General features: G+C 41.6%; 1 protein-coding gene and 1 long non-coding RNA gene across 4 annotated transcripts in view; one reads left to right on the top strand and one right to left on the bottom strand.

Moving 5' to 3' along the window:
* IL15 (interleukin 15) overlaps positions 1 to 22110 on the bottom strand; it is a 74588-nt gene that overhangs the window by 41042 nt on the left and 11436 nt on the right. For 2 of the 3 annotated variants that reach the window (XR_006174427.2, XM_005284314.4), the window contains exon 2: positions 18194 to 18323. Coding sequence is in view for 2 of the 3 variants with exons in the window: in XM_005284314.4 (XP_005284371.1) it covers positions 18194 to 18256 (63 nt within the window). In the remaining variant the exon portion in view is untranslated. Of the gene's footprint in view, positions 1 to 5085; positions 5319 to 18193; positions 18324 to 22110 lie in introns of those variants that run through there. The other variant, XM_024103431.3, reaches the window with a different exon arrangement.
* LOC135983644 (uncharacterized) lies at positions 6010 to 9069 on the top strand. Its single transcript, XR_010601360.1, has 3 exons — positions 6010 to 6279; positions 6684 to 6805; positions 7582 to 9069. It is a non-coding gene; the product is annotated as an uncharacterized LOC135983644 (long non-coding RNA).

Here is a 22110-nt window from a genome sequence, read left to right as displayed (position 1 = left end):
GTCATCTGGATCTGACAGGCCATCTCTCAAGCCCCGGTTCCAGTGCAATGTCTTGTTGTGTTGGCTCTACGGTGAAGTCATCCAATGCAGACTGGGTGTTGGCATAATCTCCTCTTAGTGCATAGGCAGGTGCAAGATAAGAAGCATTCCATACCCGCCCATCAGAAAGTCAATAGGTGTAAGGTCCCTTCTTCTCTATGATTTTAAGAGGAGCTGTGAATTTGTGGTCCCCTTTGCGTAAGATTCCAGGTTTTCGTATTCTAACAAAGGAACCACACTCAAACTTTGGTTCCTTAGCACCCCGACGCTTGTCTGTGAAAGCCTTAGACTTTGCTTGGTTCTGTTCAACTGTCTTTCTCACATTATCCTTGTTTGGGGCATCATGTCCTGCCTTTAACAATCCAGCAATGTTCGGTTTAGTATTCAGCTGTTTCCCATGCAGTAACTCTGCAGGTGATCTTTGCGCATGTCGTGTAGCCCGGTATGCTTGCAAGAAATCAGTAGTGAAGGGTATCGACAATCACCCTTCCAGATTAGCTCTTTGCAAACTCTCTTTCAAACTTCTGTTAAACCGTTCGATTTCCCCATTGGCTTGAGGGTAATATAGGGATGACCTCCTGTGTAAAATGTTCCTCTCTGCTAGAAAAGTTTCAAACTCCAGGAAGTAAATTGACTACCATTATCTGAAACCAGTTCTTTGGGGTTACCTTCCTGGCTAAAAACTGAAGAGAGGATCTTTAGCAGAAGAAATTTGCGATGTAAACGCTACCTCAGGCCATTTGCTGAAATAGTCTATTAAAGTGATGGCATAACGACAGCCAATTGGAGCAGTATCAAAGGGTCCTACAATGTCAATCACCACTTTTTCCCATGCAGATTCAGGAAGAGGAACAGGCTGTAATGGAGGGGTACATGTCACTGCTATCTTATCATGCATTTGGCAAGTGACACAGAAATGCTTCAGTCTGAGAGTCCATCCCTGGCCACCAATACACATCCCGTAGTCGTTGTTTGGTTCTGACAATTCCTTGATGAGTATCGTGTGCCAGGTGTATGAGTTTTGACTGTAATCCTTCTGGCACAAGTAGCCGGTGTGCACCTCATAGCACACAGCCATCAAGCAAAGAAAGTTCATCCCGAACTCTAAAATAAGGCAGCAAAACTGGGTCAAGGTTTTTAGGGTTACTGGGCCATCTCTTTGTCAGAAATTCCCATAATTTTTGTTGAATTGGACACGCTGAACAAGCAGCTTGAAATTGTTCTCTTGTAACTGCAGTAAGAGTGCTTGTAATAAGCGCAACTACTACATCCTCATCCTCCGGTGGACATCTGGTGAAGGCAAAGGCAGGTGAGAAAGGCAATCAGCTACCACATTTTCGTTTCCAGGGTTATATTCCAGTTCATAATTGAAAGAGAGTAGTCTTGCAGACCATCTAGCAATACGATATCCTGCTCTTCCCAGTCCTTTCATGGTGAGCAACGTCGTCAAAGGGCTGTGGTCTGTGCGCAACTTAAACGTGCGGCCCCACAGGTAAGTTCTCCATTTTTCAGTAGCCCAGACACAAGCAAGTGCTTCTTTTTCAACTGTAGAATATTTTCTCTCAGCATTACTTAGTGTCCTTGAAGCAAATGCAACAGTCCTCTCTGTGTTGTCCTCATGAAGTTGTGTGAGGACAGCCCCAAGTCCATAATCAGAAGCATCAGTAGTTACAATTGAGAGCAATGCGGGACTGAATAGTGCAAGTACTGGACTATGTACAATCAAGTCTTTCACCCTTTCGAAACTAGCTCGTGCATCCGTTGTCCACACTAAGGTTGAACTTCTCCATAGTAATTCTCGTAACGGTTCAATGACAGAAGCATAACTGGGAATGAATTTTGCATACTAGGAGGTAAGACCCAAGAAGGAACGTAAGGTTTGCAAATCTGTTGGAGAAGGAGCATTGGAAATTGCCAGGATATGATCTGGATCAGGTTTTAGTCCAGCCTGTGAAATTGTATGCCCCAGAAAGGAGAGTTCAGTTTGTCTAAATTTGCATTTGGACCTATTGAGCTTGAGGCCTGCTTTGCTGATGCAGTTTAGTACAGACTGCAGGTTATTGTCATGCTCCTCAGTAGTATTTCCAAACACAATAATATCATCCAAATAGCACTGAACTCCATGTTGATTCTTCAGAATCAATGACATCATTTTTTGGAAGGCACTTGGGGCTGATGCGAGACCATATGGAACATGTTTAAAACGAAATAGTCCCTCGTGTAATAAATGCTGTGAGGTCTCTGCTATCTTCATGCAACATAACCTGGTGGTATGCGCTCTGCAAATCAAGAGTAGAAAACATCTTTGCTCCACGGAGTTCTGCAAATACTTCTTCTATGTGTGGAAGAGGATGGCTGTCAATCACAATAGCTTTATTTGGCTCCCTTAAGTCCACACAAAGGCGAATGTCTCCACCCTTCTTCTGCGTCACTACTATAGGTGAAACCCATTCCGAGGAGTTAATCTCTTCAATAATGTCCTTTTGAACAAGTTTTCTAAATTCCTCTGAAACAGCTTCCCTGACTGAAAATGGTAAGCGCCGTAATTTCTGTCGTACAGGCATCACATTATTCCACATTTTAACTTTATGCAGAAACCCATAAGCACAGCCGAATTTCTCCTCAACCTGGAGTTGGGTCCCAGCTGAAACTGGTGTGTGTACCGCAAGAGTGCTTTGCTGAGGAAGATCAATTCGTCCATTAACTACCCTGAGTTTTAAAGCAGCTAATAAATCTCTGCCAAGGATAGGAGTGCCTTTGTGGACAATGTAGAACTCCGCAGTTACACAGCAATCACCAAAAGTAACTATTGCTGGCAGGCAGCCATGTACTGGAATATGGTTTTTCAAATAGCATACCAAGTGAAGTTTGGGTTCAGTAAGAGGCACATCTTTAAAGTAACGCAAATAGATGGAATCAGGTAGTATAGATACTGCTGAGCCAGTGTCCAACATTGGCTGAATAGAGTGTGATTTGCCTGAGGGTATGGCAGAAACATTTACAGTGCACTTTATCTGTTCTGGAATATGTGCAGTAGTGATTTTGTCTACACTCAGCACAGTAATATCTGGTATTGTAACTGCATGCACCTGTTGATTGAACTGGCTACTGTGACATACTTTAGCAAAATGCCCAATCTTTTTGCAATGATTGCACTGAGCTACTTTTGCTGGACATCCTGTGTAGCTTGCAAGATGTTGTGGGGATCCACAGCGAAAGCATGCTTTTACTGTATTTTGCATTTGCTGGTTCAGTGGCTTTTCATTAGTTTTCCTTTTGCAATTGTTTGTCTGCAGTGATAGTGAACTTTTCTGCAAAGTAGTCACAGCCTGGACTGGGCCTCCTGTACCCTTGCTCATTATTTTGGCTTCAGCTGTAGCTGACTCAATCTGAGTAGCAGTGGTTATTGCTTTTTCTAGTGTAAGTTGTGTTTCTAGAAGTTAGCGTTCTCTTACATGAAGCATGGTTGTTTTCTCAATGAGCTGGTCTCTAATCATCTCATCTGCCATATTCCCAAAGTCACAAGTTACAATCAGACTCCTCAGGGAAGCAATATACTGCATTATAGTCTCCCCTGGTTTCTGCTCACGCTGGCGAAATCTGTAGCGATTAGCTACTACATTCACTTTTGGCACAAAAAAGTTCTTTAATGCAGTCTCATATTTATCATCTGCAAGGGGAAAAGTGTAAAATATACGCCGCCCTTCTGCTCCAAGGCAGTGGATTAGCAGAGCACGCTTTCTTACTTCAGAAATCTCTGTAGCACTGATCGCAAGCGGATAAGTCTCAAACATATGGATCCAGACAGTAAAAGCAATTGGAGGCTCACCTGGGCTTTGCAGAAAGGGTGCAGGTGGGTTCAGAGGCAGAAGATCCGATCCTCGTCGCCAAAATGTTGTATCCACCAGGCAAGGTATTAACAAACTTCAACAGAACTTTATTTACAGTGGAAATCTCTTTACCAAGCTGTAGCTGCACACTCTGTAACTCTCCCAGCCTCCTCAACTCCTCCCCCCTCCTTCCTGTTCTTTCAGACTCCCAATAGCCAGTGCTCCCAGTTCTAATAATCACATGCAGCATCTAAACACCACAACTCAGTCCAAAGCTATATATATTGGCCGAATATGGAATTATATAATAATAACCTGTACAGAGTACACACAAACGTCAAGTTTCACTTAGTTTAGAGTGAAAAACACACAAATTCATCAATTTTTGCATAGTTTCTACTCAAAATCATAAACCCCTCCCTCTCCCAAAGATTCCTATCCCACAAATAACTCCCAGCAACACTGGGATCCAAAAGACTCCCTTGGATCTTGCTACAACGACTGCTTATCTTGCATGGCCTGAAATACCTTAAATGGCAATATCCCAGAGCCTGTTGCAGGATGGAGGAAGCCTATCGTAAACTAGACGGGAAAAGGATGGCTCTAAACTGGGCTAAGTTTGATAACATTCAATGCACTTGTCAGGTTCTGTTAGAAAAGGTTCACAAGGCTCTACTTTTTTACATGCTTTTATGTTTCAATATGTTACCTTCTGCAAAGAATGAATACAGGCTACAGAAATTAACTAACTGAAATCTATTATTTATAACCTGTTTGCTTTATTCTCTGCTTTGCTACTTATCTACATTTATTCCCATTAAATAGTCATAAATACATGTGTTTTTTAAGAGTTTACTACCTCTATATTGCAAATAATATTCACAGTGATATTTTTAGAAATGGGAGAATAAAATTAAGACAACACAGTACACAAAAACAAGTTAACCACATGGTTCAGTGGACATAGTAATCATAAAACAATCAAAATACAATAGTTTAATGTTTAATGCATCTTAAATAAAACCCTCCCCTAGGTCTCTGGAATCTATATAGATAACCAGATATTTTCAAAAAGTATGTTCTAAGTTCATAGCAGTATACTGCATGTCAAATCTGTAGTGGCGCAGTCAGTTATAGATTAATAGGTTTGCAGATTTGAAAAGACAAAACAAACTAATGTGCTGCAGCAGAAGGTATATTTTTCTAACTCTCCTACCTGCATTTGTATGTCATCCTTTGGTCTGCAAGAGCTAAGCAGAAGTCAAAAAAGGCAGACACCAGGCTTAGTGTCAATAGGATCACAGATGTTAATCAATCTGGCAGACTTCAGCAATGTTTCCAAAGCTATGCTCACTATAACCTCCCAGTTTGCATTTCAAAGGTCATGTCATATTCACATTATCATTTCCTTAATCACAGATGCCTGTGACAGGGAGGAGTCATTTCTGTGTTATTGTTAAAGTTTTACAAATACACCACCACGTTATATAGATTAGCTTTTCTTAAGGTAGACTGATTTCTGGGCATTCATTTCACTTGATTACTTGGTTTATATCCCTGATAAACTACAGATAAGTCAAATGTAGCCAATAAACTTAATTGAAATGAATTATTTGAGGTTTTTTAAACTCATTTTTTAAAATACAGATATAGAGTATCTGGCCTAAGTGGAATTTTTTCTTTTAAAAATCAGCTGTACTTGGCGTTCTGCAAGCATATCCCATGATCCTTTGCTTTGCTGCTGAGATATGTGCATTCTGGGATTTTTCTCACTGAATATTGTGGAATTAGAGTGACCAGATGTTCTGATTTTATAGGGACAGTCCTGATTTTTGGGACTTTTTCTTATATAGGCTCCTATTACCCCCCACCCCATCCTGATTTTTCGCATTTGCTGTCTGGTCACCCTATGTGGGATGAGTAGCAGAAGGCAGGTGGAAGCCAGTGGAATTCTGGGAGTGGGGTCAAATTCAAAAACTCCCATGATTCCTCTCTTTCAGGGCAGGCTAGCGCCATTTGCAAACTGCTGACAGCCAGCATGTACCCAATAATTACTCTGTAGAGGGGTGAACACCCACTCCAGCCCTGAAGGGGTTGGAAAAGCCCTGCAGAGGGCTGGGGCTGTGAAAGGGAGCAAAACCCTGGCTGATTGGGGGAAGTGGCTGCAGCTGGGCCACACCCCAATCAGGCCTTAGCTGGCCCTATATAAAAGGCTGGGAGTCAGGAGCCTCTCTCTGACTGAAGAAGGAGATGGCCTGGCTGCTTGGGAACTCACCCAGGGGACCTAGAGTGAGGCAGGGCTGGGGAAAGGCCTTAGGAGCTGGGAAGCCCTAGGCCAGTAACTCCCCAGGCTGCAGGGCCTAGTTCTAGGCCCACCTAGGTATTGGGCTTGCAGAAGGGTAGCCTGAGGGTGAGTAAAGGCAGTCAGTCCAAACCCAACCTTGCCTATGATGAGGGGCTGATACTGCAGTCTGCCCCAGTGCATGGGGCTAGACAATGACTGGCAATAGCCTTATACTGAGGCGAGGTGGGAATAGTGGGTGGGGGTTTCCTGGGGAGGGGGACCCTAAGACTGAGGGGTTACTGCCAGGGGGCAGCACCCCAGGTAAAAGGGCACTGGGGTACAGGGTGGGACATGGGGGCCAGAGGACAGGTGGACCACTGGCCTGCAGAGGGCACTCCAGGATGCTGGAAGAGTTAATTCCCGGAAGTCACCAGCAGGAGGCGCTGTAGGGGTGAGTCTGCACCTCTACAACTCCTAGGGGAATTCTGTGCCACTGCATGAGCTGTGCATATTTTTAATTTTTTGCACAGAAAAAAGCTTCTGCTGAAAAGTTGCTGCAGAACCAGAGGGTGCTTTGGTGATAGAACACAGCAGCTGCTCCCAGCCAGCTAGGGAAGAGAGAGAGCCTTCTTCGCAGTGCCTGTCACGCCAGGTCAGGAGAGAGGGACTATGGGGAGACTGACAGCATTGGGCTGCTGGGGGATCAAACAGGGGATCATTAGGGCTAGTGGGGGAGGACAGATTGGGGCAGGGCTGAATGGGAGTGGAGGTGGAGGACCACAGGGGGGGAGAGAGGCACAGAGCCACATGGTTACAGGGGAGGGGTGCAGGGCCACAGAGGGTGGCTGAGTGGGGGGCCAAGAGACACATGGGCACAGGGAGAGTGAGTGCAGGGCCACATGGGGTTGGGGAGAGTGGGTGTCTGAGTGGAAATGGAGGGACACATGTGCCTGACTGAATAGGAGAGGCCAGGGTCTGCATATAGGAAGCTCTCTAACAGTCCTTCCCCACCCCTGCAAAAAACCTGTTCCATATTTTCCCCATCCATACCCAACAACCCTCCAAGTTCACACCCAGGCTCCTTCCCAGCAATTATTTCCCTCTCCCTCAGCTTCTCCGTTACCTCTGACTCCCCCAAGCCTTTGCACTGCTTCTGGGGAGTGTGGGAAATATGGTTCTGTATTGTAGTTTAAATTAATTATTACTCAGAGCTCTGTATTAATATGCCTAGTAAGGAATCTATTTGTCAAAAAACATTTTCTGAATCTTTTTTGTTGTCTCTATTGCTACAGACATACTTGCTGACATTTATTTTGAAATAAATGATCAAAATAATTGAAACTGGTGTGATTATATTGTTGTTTTGACAAATAAAATATGCAGAATTTAAAAATATTGTGAACAGAATTTTTAATTTTTTTGGCACAGAATTCCCCCAGGAGTAAATAATGCTCTGCGCCACATTGCTGGCAATTGTGAAGACACAGAGGCTGCTTGTACTTTATGTGAGCTCTCAGAGCCAAGTGACTTTGGTTTTGGACTTTGCCTGCTGCACCGAGTGGATGAAGTGGCTGCAGCAGCGGCTTCTTCAGTAGCAGACAGAGGAAGATGAGAATGACACCAGGTAACTATTACTACATGAACTCTTCCTGAAGCAGCTTCACACAGTGCAGCGCCATTGCTGGATTCAGAAACAAGTGTCAACTGGTGGGAAAGGATCAGCCTGCAGACCTGGGAAGACTAAATTTGAGGATGGCAAAGGCAATTTTTTTTTTTTTTTTTTTTTAGATCTGTGCTATGCAAGTCTCAGAGCTGCAGTGACAAAGTACCAACATGCAGTGGCATGTACCCATTGAGAAGCAGGTCACCATTGCCCTCTGGAAGCTGGCCAACCCCGAATATTACTAGTCTGTAGCCAATCTGGCATAGAGAGACTGACAGTTGGTGCCACTGTCATGCATGTGTGTTGCACCGGATTGCTCTGGGTTGTAAAGCTGGGTAATGCTCAGGAGGTTATTGGTGGCTTTGTGTTCATGGGGTTCCCAAACTGTATTGGAACAACTGATGAGATCCAAGTGCCTATTGTTTGCACCCACACCAGGGCTTGGAGCTTATAAACAGGAAGGGGTTTTTCTCCCTGGTGGTCCAAGGCCTGGTTGGCCAACATGGCAGATTCACAAACAAATTCAGGGAGGTCCACAATGGTAGGATCTTTCTGAACTCAGCTGTATTTACCTTAATGAATAAAGGAGACTTTGTCTCCAGGATCACTATGGACATTAATGTTGTGGAGATTGTGCCAGTTATCCTAGGAGACCCAGTTTATCCTCTGATTCCCTGATTAATGAAGCCATTCACAGGGCATTTGGACAGAGGGAAGGAACAGTTTAAGGATCACCTGAGTAGTTGCAGAATGGCAGTGAAATGTGCATTTGGTCACCTGAAAGGCAGGGGGGGCTGTTTATGGACTAGGTTGGAAGCTACATAAAAAGAGCTCACCTAAGATTATAGCTGCATGTTCTATTTTGCACAACATTTGTGAGAGTAACAGAGAAAGCTTTAACGAAGGGTGGGATGCAGAGACTTCCTTGGTTTGAGCAGCCAGTAAGGTGTCTACTAGAAAATGGAACCAGCCAGGCCCATACTGTCAGGAATGCCTATTGCTCTTATTTTGAGTCTGAGGCCTGAAAATGTTCAACCGAACATCCAGCTGCTATCCCAGGTGGTGGAGGCAGGGGATAGACTGTGAACACTGCAGTCTCTTTTGTAAAAACCTGTGACATGTAAAATTCATAGTAGTTTCTGTGTACCAGAATGTGTACCACATTGCAGATTTTTTTTATGAATTAATTGTAATGGGTTATTAAACAATGTCTTATATAACAGCTAGCAATAAACCTTTAATTAAAACAAAAATGAAACACAGTTTTAAAGTGAAGCAGTGGAGGGCAGCACACAACAAGGGGGGGACTCCAGGTCACAGGTGATTATAAGTCTTGCCCTCTGTCTCTTCTTGTTCATCTGTCTTTTGGTGCTGAGTCTCAGGGCTCAAAATTATCAGGGGCATTAGATGACTCAAAAGAGCCAGGGTCCCTATGCAATTATTTTTGCTGCCCTGAGCTGGGGCCCTGGCCTCTGGGAACATGGCTCTGGGAGCACAGTGGGAAACATGCTGGTGTTCCCAGTACCCTGTATTGTCCAGGAGCTGCAGAACATGGCTAGGTCCTGGCTGAGGGCACTAGATTGTCCACGTGCCCACAAACAATATGCACTTCTTCAGCAGAGCGTTCTGCTTCTGTATTGCCTGCAGGAGTTGCCTCTGAATTATCTCCCGGTCTGTCTCTAGTGTTTTTTGCCATGGCGACGCTGTCCCTGGCCACTTCAGTGTTTTCTCTGGGTAGCTTCCTGTCTTTCTCCATCTCAGACTTCAAAAACAACCTCCAGCTCTCTGTAGTTTTCCATAGTTTCTGAGGAGTCTGCAATGAGGTCTGAGAACATTTCATCCTGAGTTCTCTATTTCTTCCCCCTCAAGTTAGTCCACCACACAGCTATTGACAAGGCCCTGTCCTTGATGGTCTGGCCACTATGGGTGCCATGACCGAAGGAGTAGGGGAAAAAACCAAACAGTTATTGCTTCTATTCCACAGAGGCTCTGATAGCATTTTTAACATGTATTTCTGATTTCCCCTTCCTGAGATTCTTCTCAGTCTTGGGGGAGACCTCAGAGATGGTAAGTTGTGTGCATGTGGAGGTCTAGATTAGGGTTGCCAACCCTCCAGGATTGTTCTGGAGTCCCCAGAAATTAAAGATTGATCTTTAATTAAAGATTAAATTAAATCTCCAGGAATTTATTTAACCAAAGTTGGCAACCCTAGTCTAGACTGGGATTTCAAGGGCGTGCAGTATAAGCTGTTTGAATGTGCAGTTGTGCTTTGGAGGCAGTGGAGTATTGGGAATTATGTTCCTGGCTTGACTTTTCAGTTTAGGCTTTGCCTTGGAGGAGCTTGTGTGGAGTTGGAGAGCTTAGCAGGGGATGGGAGGTCTCTGCGGGCAAGCTGGATACTAAACCTCTCTCCATTCCCTTTGGACTGCCCTGACTCTCTAGGATGTTGAAGCACATGACCAGGTGGCAGAGAATGGCCTTTCTCAAAAAGGCAAAGGGCAGTGAGGTATGCTATGAAGTTATTGACCAGGATGGTGCCACCAGAAGTGCTGCAGGATCGAAAGGGAATTGTGAGCTGTGTTGGGGGTGGTGACTGAGCAGCTATACTACAGAATGTCTGGACCAAAATCAAGCAATTTCTCACTCTTAGATTCTGCTTTATCTCCCCTGCAGATGTGCTGTAAGTGCAGAGAAAAATCAATTTGGTTCTGCACCGGTTATTTGAAACCTTAACTGCTCAGTCTTTTTCTGTATAAGCCTGTGAAAAGTGATTAAGAGCTGTATCACTATGCTATTCCTCAGGTAAACTCTTTTTCTTGTAGGAATCTTTGTTACAGGGCATAGATACCTCTGACATTCAGGGGTACAACCCAGACCAGTGAGGGGCTGTCACCCCAGCCCTGCACATTTGGGTGCCTCACAATGCTCTGCTGCTGTAACTCCCACGTGGGTCCCTCACAAACCACCAAACAGCATTCTGCTACTGCCTTGAATGTTTGTGTATAGCTGTAGCCTGTAAGCCAGACATCAGTCATACTCTGGCTTCCACCAGCCTTGGTTTCCACTTTCAGAATGACCCTAACACACTTCTAGTCCTGGATTTTCCCCAAAAATGTGTGTTCTGCACTGTCCAGTCCTCTCCTGGACAGTCCACATATATTAGGTCTGTTGCCCCTCTAGAGGGGTCAATATACAACAGTTTGCCACCCTACATGGAGTTACCTACACAGTTCACAACACTGGATTAGTTTTGATTTAAAGAATAAAACAAGCTTATTTACCTCCAAGGAGAGAGGTTTTAAGAGAGTACAAGTATAAGGCATTAAAGTCAGAAATGGTTACAAAAGAAATAAAGATAAAATACATCTTAGTATTAAAACTTAAACTAGACTTAGTTCAAGGTGAAGTCCCTTACCATATGGTCCTAGAAACATTGCTGACCAAATTCTTAGGCCAGGATCTGCTCCCAAAATCCAAAGGCTGTATTGTATTTATGCAATTGATTATTCCTTCGTAAGTGTAGGACTCACATTTGTCCTTATTGAATTTCATCCTATGTATTTCAGACCATTTCTCCAGTTTGTCAAGATAATTTTGAATTCTAAACTGGAGCTTTAAGAATGTAACCTGGATGTATATATGACTAATGGTGACAAATTATAACTTTAATACTGGAAAAGAAGTGTTCTCTAAATAAGGTGGAATGGTTGGATAGCCTTACTCAGATTGCATCCCTGGTGAGCGTAATTTAGTCCCATACAAAAAAGCCTACATTAAAATAGAGTTAAGACTGAGAATATGTATTAGTAATTTAAGAGTAAAAACATTACAAAGAGATTGCAGTTAGTCTAAAATCAAGTGTTACACAATTTAACTGTCTTATAGTGATACCATGCAACAGCCATATGATTATGATTGCGGCATTTTGTGTCTGGGGTCCCAGATTAGGTTGAACTGACTTTTAAAAGCACATTAGCTGTTTCCATTTGGTTCCCATCATGATATCACTATAGGACAGAGTTAAGATTGTGAGAGTACTTCAATGTGTATTTCCTGACATATTTGGATTTCTGTTGCATGTAATCTTAACTCTGCATTTATAATGCTTGCTCTTGAGTTAATTACAACATTCTTGTCATGAGTTTTACCTTTAAAATTATTGATGCTTGCTTTCAATCTTAGCTTCATCTTAACTCAGTTTTTGGTCTGGGGAGTTCCTTGGTTTGCTGCAGCTTATTAAAAATTTCACACTGCAATACTAAACAAGAAACCCAAAGAGAAACTACCATGCTATATTTCTAATGGTTTGAAATATGTAGTATATTTAAGGTTGATATTATTTAGTATTTTTAACTTTTAAGGGCAAAATGCACCAGAGTAAAACAGTCAGAGCTTGCTGGACAGTTAAGCTGGATATACAGCTGCTTTGCATCTTCAAAGCAGTGCAAAGCAACTGGAGTGTAGTGGTTAATCTGGCCTTTAATTTGCAATTGATTTTTTTTTTTTTTTGGTTTAGAGGGGGATATTACAGAGACAGAAACTGTGTGAAAGGAAGGGCAATGATGAGCCAAATCTAGGTTACCCTCAATGCTTCTAGTTCAGTTTCCCCAGCCGTGCTACCTTGGTGCATAGCAGAGCTGAGGCAGAAGAGTAATGAGGAGTCGTCTTTCAAGCACTGATGCTCAAATTAGTATGCAGCTACAGAACTGTTAAAGAGCATTGTACAGTTTACTTGGCCCAGTGGTCAGTCTCCCTTGTATCTTTGAGCCATTACAACCCATAGAATTGTTGCATGAAAATTAGCTCTAGAGAAAGGATGGTAATTGGTTTAGTTACTTCTGATATCACAGTAGTCCATCTTACGTGTTACCTGAGCTGTTGAACTGACCCTGCCTGTAGCTTATAACAAGTGGATACAAAAATTGTTGTTAATGTAAACTTTAATTTTATCTTAATCTCTTTAAATATAACCTACACATGAAACTTGAATCAATTTTAGCTATCAGGAATGTTTGAAGAGTCTGTTTTATTCTATTATTGCTATCATTTGAAACCAAGAAAACCCTGATGCAGATGATAAATTTCTTTAAGAACCCAGTGTTTAATTAAGTTTAACTCTGACAGATTTATATAACAACATTCCAGGACTGTCACTCTGTGTCACTCTGAAGCCTAGATTGTCTGAGTCAGGGTGAAGCAATGGAAACAGTTACAAGCATATTCAGAGCTCTTTTTGTTTAAAATATCACCATATTTATTTATCACTGAGATTTGTGGTCTGCTACTGTCCACTTTAAGTACTCAGACATTTTGAGTTTTTTTTTTAAACTGTCTGAATTACACCTGTACAATAGCATAGGCTTTCATCTTAATTACTTATAAAATCTTGAAAATTAATTCATTCTTTAGCTCACAGAGAAAGTGCTGTAAGTTTGGGGAGGTTATGGAAAATATTCTGTATGTAAAAGATGTGAATCGCAACATTAAGTGTGAAATGGAACTCAACCTGAAGTGTAGTGTCACAACCAAGGCCTCCATAATTAAATATAGCATATTTTTCAAAACATTGTTTTAAAAAAAGTTGATACCATTTATAAATTATATTCAGGGAGTGGAATTAAAATGTGAAAGTAATAAGTTTTGGGAGGCAGTGAGCATGTTTCTGTTGTGTGCTAGTACAAATGAGCCCTTATCTCTGCAGCACATAAGCCCTACCACAATACAAATAATATAAGATTAATATAAAATACGACAATACTATTTGTTAGCCTGTTTTTAAAGGTTTTGGGTGATTTTAATGGGACTTGCGTTCCTAAGTCACTTAAGTGCTTTTGAAAATTCCATCCTTCATCTTAAAAGGGACAATTTACTTCAAATATTTTTCTGTTTTGTTTGTCTGATTTGTGGGATTAGCTAATAACTGATCTATGAATATATCTGTCCAGGGAATAATGCCAATAGTAGCTATGTTAGAACTGTATATCTATTTTTAAATGGACTTAATATTTTAAATGAGAGAAAAGAAGAGAATCAGTAACTCACAACCAGACATGCTGATATCTGACAGCAGCCTGACACAGCCCTTTATCTCATTCTCCATTTAATGCCAGGTCTAATACTAGTAACTATGCTCTTAATTACATAGATAAGCACCTTCTCAGCAGTGCGAGGGTCCAGACTGTTTAAAGAAACCACACCAAACAAGCACACAGAGGGAAAACATCTTAAATAGTGAGAACAACTGTGGAGATGTGCAATTATAGCATGAATGTATGCAAAATTGTATGTCCAGATTTCTCAGACAGGTGCAAATCTCTAAAGGGCGCAAGATATCATTTCATTTAAACAAATTCCAGGCTGCAGCAAAGGTGGGTATATATCTTGTGAATGAGCAATAATTTCTAGCAAGTAATGAAGTGTATTGTATGTAAATACTAGAAGAAGAATAGATTGCTCAAATGGCATACAGAACAGAATTATATAAAGGATTAACATGTCCTCATTGTTACAAGATTACTGCACATCCAATGTTGCAATTCACTTTTTAAATGAACTGTTTGAAAAAAGGAACTTTCTTATAATTCTCTCTCCCTTACATCATCTTAATACATATTAATTTACAAAGCCCAGGGCAGAACACTATCACTCATTTACTGGATCAGCCAGCCCCATTTATTTTTAAAAGTAGGACATTTGCCATTTGAATCTTGTTTGCTAATCTCTAGCACTATATTCTCCCTTGTGGATAAATGTATGATACGTTTTTTCAAGCTTTTAAGGCTCCTACAGTAGGGTGTCATCTAAGGCATGCAACATGTGAAACAATTCACTAACCTTTCTCTCCCATAAAGAAGTGTTAAGAAATCACCTGAGGCCATAAACTTCCCTGAGAACCCAGAGATCATTTAACAGCAATCCCAGTTCCAAGGCAGCAACAATTCCAGTCTCTCTCCATAGAGCAGAGCCCACGGCAACCCAGCAGCTCTCCTCTTTTTTGCTAGATAAAGAAGACCAATCTATCAAGCTGTCAAGGCTGTATCCCCACTTTGAACTTTAGGGTACAAATGTAGGGGCCTGCATGAAAACTTCTAAGCTTAACTACCAGCTTAGCTCTGGTCCCGCTGCCACCATTCCCTCCCTGGGAAGCCTTGAGAAACCTTTCACCAATTCCCTGGTGAATACAGATCCAAACCCCTTGGATCTTAAAACAAGGAGAAATTAACCATTCCCCTCCTTCCTCCCACCAACTCCTGGTGAATACAGTTCCAACCCCCCTGGGATCTAAAACAAGGAGAAATTAACCATTCCCCCTCCTTCCTCCCACCAACTCCTGGTGAATACAGATCCAACCCCCCTGGGATCTAAAACAAGGAAAAATCAATCAGGTTCTTAAAAAGAAGGTTTTTAATTAAAGAAAAAGGTAAAAATCATCTCTATAAAATCAGTATGGAAATTAACCTTACAGGGTAATCAAACTTAAAGAGCTCAGAGGACTCCCTTCTAGTCTTAGGTTCAAAGTACAGCAAACAAAGATAAACACTCTAGTAAAAGGTACATTGACAAGTTGAGAAAACAAAGGAAAACTAACACACCTTGCCTGGCTATTTACATACAAGTTTGAAATAGGAGAGACTTGTTTAGAAAGATGTGGAGAACCTGGATTGATGTCTGGTCCCTCTCAGTCCCGAGAGCAAACACAACTCCCAAACAAAGAACACAAACAAAAGCCTTCCCCCCCCCCCCCCCCAAGATTTGAAAGTATCTTGTCCCCTTATTGGTCCTTTAGGTCAGATGCCAGCCAGGTTACCTGAGCTTCTTAACCCTTTACAGGGAAAAGGATTTTGGAGTCTCTGGCCAGGAGGGATTTTATAGTACTGTACACAGGACAGCTGTTACCCTTCCCTTTATAGTTATGACACAAGCTCTATATCAAACATATCTCATCAATATACCAATTAGCGGTCTTCTGCAATCCTCACTTATCAAACGCTTTGAATAGTCACAGGGCCAAAATAGGCTCTGAATTTACACCAACCATTTCTTCCTTAACCATCATTATGATCCTGTAGCCTTCCGTACAGGAAGGGACAGAGGAGTGATGGTTAGGGAATGAGGGTGGGGTACAGTCGACTTTTAGTTAACGTGGTAATAGAATCCAAAAATATTACTAATTTATTTTCCTGATATAGGTCAATCTGAACTACTTACTCGAAATCAAGAAATGAGTAAGGAACTATACAAACTGCTAGTCCATTGCAATCAAATTAAGTTGACAATCTTATCAGCAAGACAACCGTAAATGAGGTGGAAAGTACTGTTGAGGATTAACATGATTCAGTCATATTAATTTCCAAATATATTTTGGTCATCTCCCCCGTGATTGTATTAATGTCATGATGCAAATTGGAGTTCACAGTATATTTCAGACAGCTTTAGATTTGTAACTATTCAGTAACACCAGAAAGTTCGATCTTGGAAGGTTTAAAATCATCTATAGTCTGTCAGAAAATTCTAGAACAAGCATAATTATGACAGTATACTAAATCAGAGTTGCAGCAAGGATAGGAGACCGAAGGGGAAAAATGATAATGGAAGAGTCTCTTTTTTCTGAGAAACAAAATGATCGGCCTTGCAGGTTCAAAGATAAAGTCTATTAAATATATTATTTTACATTTATTTAGTACCTTTAGTCAAAAAGTCTGTGGAAGAATTTTACAACCATTAATTATATTCCACAATACCTCTTAAAGGGAGGTAGGAGATACTGAAATCATCTCCCCATTGAAAGGTAGCTATCTTTAAGGAAAAATTCAACTGGTAATAACACACAGCATTGTCACACAGCAATTTAGGGATATGAATTGAAGGAAACAGCCAAATCTTTGGTCCCTTCTCTGGCTGCTGCAAAACTAGCTTAACTGGCCCATGTGGGAGGCAGAATGTAATTATGTAAACAGGAGTCTGGCCAGGACATTAAGGCTAATAGTTCTACTTCTGCAAAAAGTATCGTGAAAACCCAAACGTGGGTCAAGCAGATTTTACTATTGCAACATAAAACAAGTACTTTTCATAGCACTGTGCAGTTTAATAATATACTTGGTCTCTGGATCAGAACAGTCAAAGAGAAAAAAAATCAACTGCTGAATCACTAACTACACCTCTACCCCGATATAACACCGTCCTTGGGAGCCAAAAAATCTTACCGCGTTATAGGTGAAACCACATTATATCAAACTTGCTTTGATCCGCCGGAGTGCGCAGCCCCCCCCCCCTCTGGAGCACTGCTTTACCGTGTTATATTCGATTTCGTGTTATATCGGGTCGTGTTATATCGGGGTAGAGGTGTATTTGCATCACTCTGATTTTCCTTGGAAGTTTCTCTGCCAAATATTGACAATGTCCAACTTTGCATAGTTTGCTTGGAAACTGTATTGCTTCAGACCATTGCTGAGAGATGTTGCACACAGAGTAATCATGATGTCTGTTATAAGGTTGCCTAACCCTTTCCATGATCACCCTATTTTCAATTGTTTATAACTTTGACAAATGTTAACCTTTCAGGATGAAGTTTTCCATGGTTGCAGACTGCCTCAATTTAATTTTTTGGGGGAGGGCAGGAAGCATAGGGAGGATTAATCAAAAACAGTGCCACGGTTTTCAAGAAAGAGGTCAATGAAAAATAGCAAGTTTTGGCTATGTTAAAAAATAAAATTCCCACCATCTTTTGAACAGCTTTAGCACCTCAGTGGTTTGAAATAGGAACTTGAAGTTTGAGAAAGGAATAGTTCTGAGGTCAGCCATTCACTGTCCCCATGAAAATCCATCCAGATTTTACCAAGTTATAAACCATGTAAAATCGCCACTTTTGTACATGCACAATAGAAATTGTGTCACTTCTGAAAGTTCAAATTCATACTGCATCATTCTGAAATAAATGCACAGCACTATATGTCCATACAGGACACAAGCAAGACAGCAGCAATAACTTCAGCTGCTGTTTTCCCTCCATCAAATACCCTTTGGTCTAGGGTAAGCAATGTAATGATCATGAGGGTTATTAAATAACAAACCTGTGAACGAGAAAGAAATAAAACTGATACTAGACGTTGCTGTGCTAAATAAAGAACATTAATAACAATTAAATAAACTAAGAACCTTCAGCATTCTTTGAATAATTCTGGTAAGAATGGGTAATGGGGAGTGAAAAAACACAAGAAAACCAATTTTGTCATCTAAAAAATCCAAGGTTAATTTAAAGTTTTGAACTTACAATATCACAGAAGTGTAGGGTTGGAATTGTTGAATTATTTCTCCTAATTATTTTACACCATTTGGAACATAAAATATGCTTAAACCTTTGTAACAAATGTGACTTACCTGAGTCCCTAGCCAGTGCCGTGCTCCAATAGAGTTCCATGGTGGCCAGGCCATCACCAGCATGGTTCCTGCTGGGACATCACTCAAATCAGAAGCAGATTAGCTACATCAGAAAAGTTCTTTTGAGGACCTAGAGGTAAAAAAAAACCAGTAGGTTTAATGTTGGGCTGAAAAGCATTCAGAACATTACAACTATTTGGAGGCATTCAGCAATTTCAGTTAAAGTTGCTGAAATTTTGTAAGTCATCTTTAAATCTTCCAAATGTTGGAAAAACAAGACATGGACTTTTAAAAGGTTGCATTTATCTGCTCAATGCCGGAGACCCATCTTGCTTCTGTCATCTTTGAATGCTAAAGTATGTTTTGGGATTTTTTGTGGGAAAGGGGTGTTTTGGTGGAGTCACTTTTTGTGATTGATAATGACAAGTCACAAGAGAGACTGAAGCTAAGTTAGAAAAGGAGCAGTACTAGTACCATTAATGTCAATAGAGTTCCATGCTTAATGCAATGGTAGGAGTGTTGCCCTAACAATACTGAAACTTTGCTTTTTGTGCATGCACACGTACACACATACACTTGCCCCCTGCACAGACAAATGTACAATGCAGATGTAGGAAACCTCTTACTGTAATCACTATATTATGAAAGAAGCTAACAACAAAGTAAATTAAGTAATTATCATAACGTGGCAGGAAGGCCAGTTAGTTCTTAAGAAGCTACCCATCATTTTTTCCACCAGCTTTATTTAAGCAGTGCTTCTGTAATGGACAGGGGTAGCTCTATGTATTTTGCCGCCCCAAGCATAGCGGTCAGGCGGCCTTCGGCGGCGTGCCTGCGGGAGGTCCGTTGGTAACACGGATTCGGCGGCGTGCCTGCGGGAGGTCCACCGATGTCGCGCCATCGGCGTCCCCGCCGCCGAATTGCTGCCAAAGCCACTGGACCGGCGGACCTCCCGCAGGCACGCCACCGAAGGCCGCCTGACTGCCGCCCTCACAGCGACCGGCAGGCCGCCCCCGCGCGGCTTGTCGCCCCAGGCACGCGCTTGGTGCGCTGGTGCCTGGAGCCGCCCCTGGTAGTGGGGTGGCAATATGACAGCTGCCCAGCCAGTATCTCCTCTTAACAGTCCATTCCCTTTTATATTACATTTGTCTCAGCTAAAACAATGAAAGTAAACTAGTAAATTTTATTTCTGTTTAGAGTCAGCTTTTGGTTTTTGTACTCTTGGGTTCTGGTGCACTTGCACAAGTGTTTGGGAGAATGTTTATTTGTTTAAAAAAATCTGTTGCCATTTAATTTAAACAACATTTATGAAATATTTCTAATTAAATTCTGTAAAAGTCCATTTACAAAAAGTAAAATATGGAAAACATTTCACCTGAGACCAGAACTGTAACCACAATGGAGCGGGCAAGGCAGCTACCCAGGGTGCAAAGTCACAGGGATGGAAAAACAGGGACAGAGATGACGTGTGTATGTGGGGGGGGGGGGCACATTGGGTCACTGAGGTGAGTCAGGGGATGGAAGCGGCGCTCCCTTCCAAAGTCCCACTGCGCAGGGCCGCTCCCCCCCTAAGGGGGCATGCCCAACAGTTTGAAAACCTCTATGGGGCAGTCACATGACCCACCTCAACCTTTAAATTGTGCACTCCCCCCCACACACTAGCAACAGTTATGTGTCATTTCTGAATGCGGCACAGAAAAATGATGAAAAAATTGGTAGGGGGCACAAATAAGCTTACTTGCCCTAGCGCTAAAATGCTTAGTTACAGCTCTGCCTGAGAGAGTCCCTTTAACTTGTACCAGCTGTTTTTTATGGTTAGGCTTAATCACAAAGACAAAACTGGTGCTAATAGGGTGTGATGGGAAAGGCCCCCAACCCACTGACAGCAAGCCTAACAAGCATCCCTGCAGTGAGGCAGTGCCAATTAGTTGGGGAAGTTTGCCCAATCTACCACAAGGGCAGAACGGCCCAGTCCAGTAATTCATCACTTTCTTTCTATGGCCTGAGGCCAGATAGCATAGTTTTCCCATGTACTTTTTGAGAAGAACTTTTTCTGTTGGCTAGATATGTTACAACCAAAAACAAATAATCCAATGTCTTAATAAATCTTTCTTAACCATAATATCTACAAAAGCAAAGTACCCAATACTCTGAGACCTAAAGCTTTCTGTAAAATAAATATTTATATAATACTTTTATTTTATTTTCAATATAAATAGTTACAAATCTAGCAAACAAATTACTATATAATTCCATTATATCACTTACCAAAATACTGATTAAAGCACTTTACCAGTGCTACTCTTTGGTTTGAAGGGAATACTATTGGGTCCCCAATGGGCTTTTGCCATTGAATTCAATGGAAGCAGGCCCAAAGAAAGTGATGGCTATAGTTAAAGTTGCCTAACCCTTTCTATTGTAAGATCCTGTTGTCCATTGCTTATAACTTGTCCAAATTTTAACCATTTGGACTGAAAATTTCCATGCTAAGTGACTGCCTCAGGCTGGCTGACTTTTTTCTAAAGTTCTAAAGGGTATGCTTGTGTTCATTTTAAACAAAAATATGATTTACAAAGTACTTATGCATAAAGAAGCATGCTGTGGCTCACCACCCTAGGAACATTCTAGAAAAGCCCAAGGGAAGTGGGGTGAGCTCAACATGTGGAGTGGAGAAGTATAAGCATATGATGAACAAATCTATATATGGAAAGGTTACATATGATTGGTTAGAGGTTTGTGTTATGTAACTTGTTACGTAACTGCCATGTGCTATAAAATAACGATGGGAGGGGCTCCTTGCTGGAGAGGCTCTGGCTGATTTTTGTACTGGGGCTCTCCCTTTGTGCACACTGAATAAAGCCTTGTTGAATTGAATCAAATCAAGTTGAATCAAAGACCCTTGATTCTGCCCAGCATCTGACTCATTGGGAACCACAAAATCCCAACAGTTCCATCAAAAATGGTTCAAGCATTTCCAAGAACAAAATTAGGGGAAAATGCATTGTTTGGCTAATTTTAAATTCTTACAGTGATTTCACTGAAAAGCTGTAGCAGCCTATATTTCTGACAAAGGATTTGAAATTTGACTGCATGGAATTTCACTCCATTATACATATCCCGGACAAGATGGACAAATGCTTCTGGCACACACCTCCATCACAAAACTCTACCAAACTACTTCTGTTGGTGTGTGTGATTGTACACCTTCTCCAAGTCCACAATACCATACTCAGTTGCAGCGTCTTTTCTCTGAACTTCTCCATGAGGATTCATAGACCAAATATAGCATCAAATGTACTATTCCCAGCCTAAATCCGTACTGACCCTTCCAAATTTCAATAGTTCCATGCAGACACTTTTCAGTAATCTTCTCCTATGCTTTCATAAAAAGAAGAACAGGAGTACTTGTGGCACCTTAGAGACTAACAAATTTATTAGAGCATAAGCTTTCGTGGACTACAGCCCACTTCTTCGGATGCATATAGTGGGCTGTAGTCCACGAAAGCTTATGCTCTAATAAATTTGTTAGTCTCTAAGGTGCCACAAGTACTCCTGTTCTTCTTTTTGCGGATACAGACTAACACGGCTGCTACTCTGAAACCTATGCTTTCATAGTGTTTGTTGTCAGCTTAATTGGGTGATAATGAGCACACCGTGTAATATCTTCTTTAGGTTTAAAAATAGTCACCACAAAGCTTTTATGCCATTCATCTGGCATCTTCTTTCTTAAGAATATCACTGAAGAGACTTGTAAAATACTTGACACCTTCCTTTCCCAATGACTTCAACAAATCCATCGGTACTTCATCATGCCCAGGTGCTTTCTCCTTTTCTGTTTTCCTAAGTGTCTCTACAGCCTCTTCTTTCTGTATGCAATCTATCATGCCCCAATTCATTTTATATGTTTTTAATTCCTC

The sequence above is a fragment of the Chrysemys picta genome, chromosome 5, assembly GCF_011386835.1.
Source record: "Chrysemys picta bellii isolate R12L10 chromosome 5, ASM1138683v2, whole genome shotgun sequence".
Lineage (NCBI taxonomy): Eukaryota > Metazoa > Chordata > Testudines > Emydidae > Chrysemys > Chrysemys picta.
Note: the sequence above shows the minus strand (reverse complement) of the source record. Positions and strands in the feature narration are given on the sequence as shown.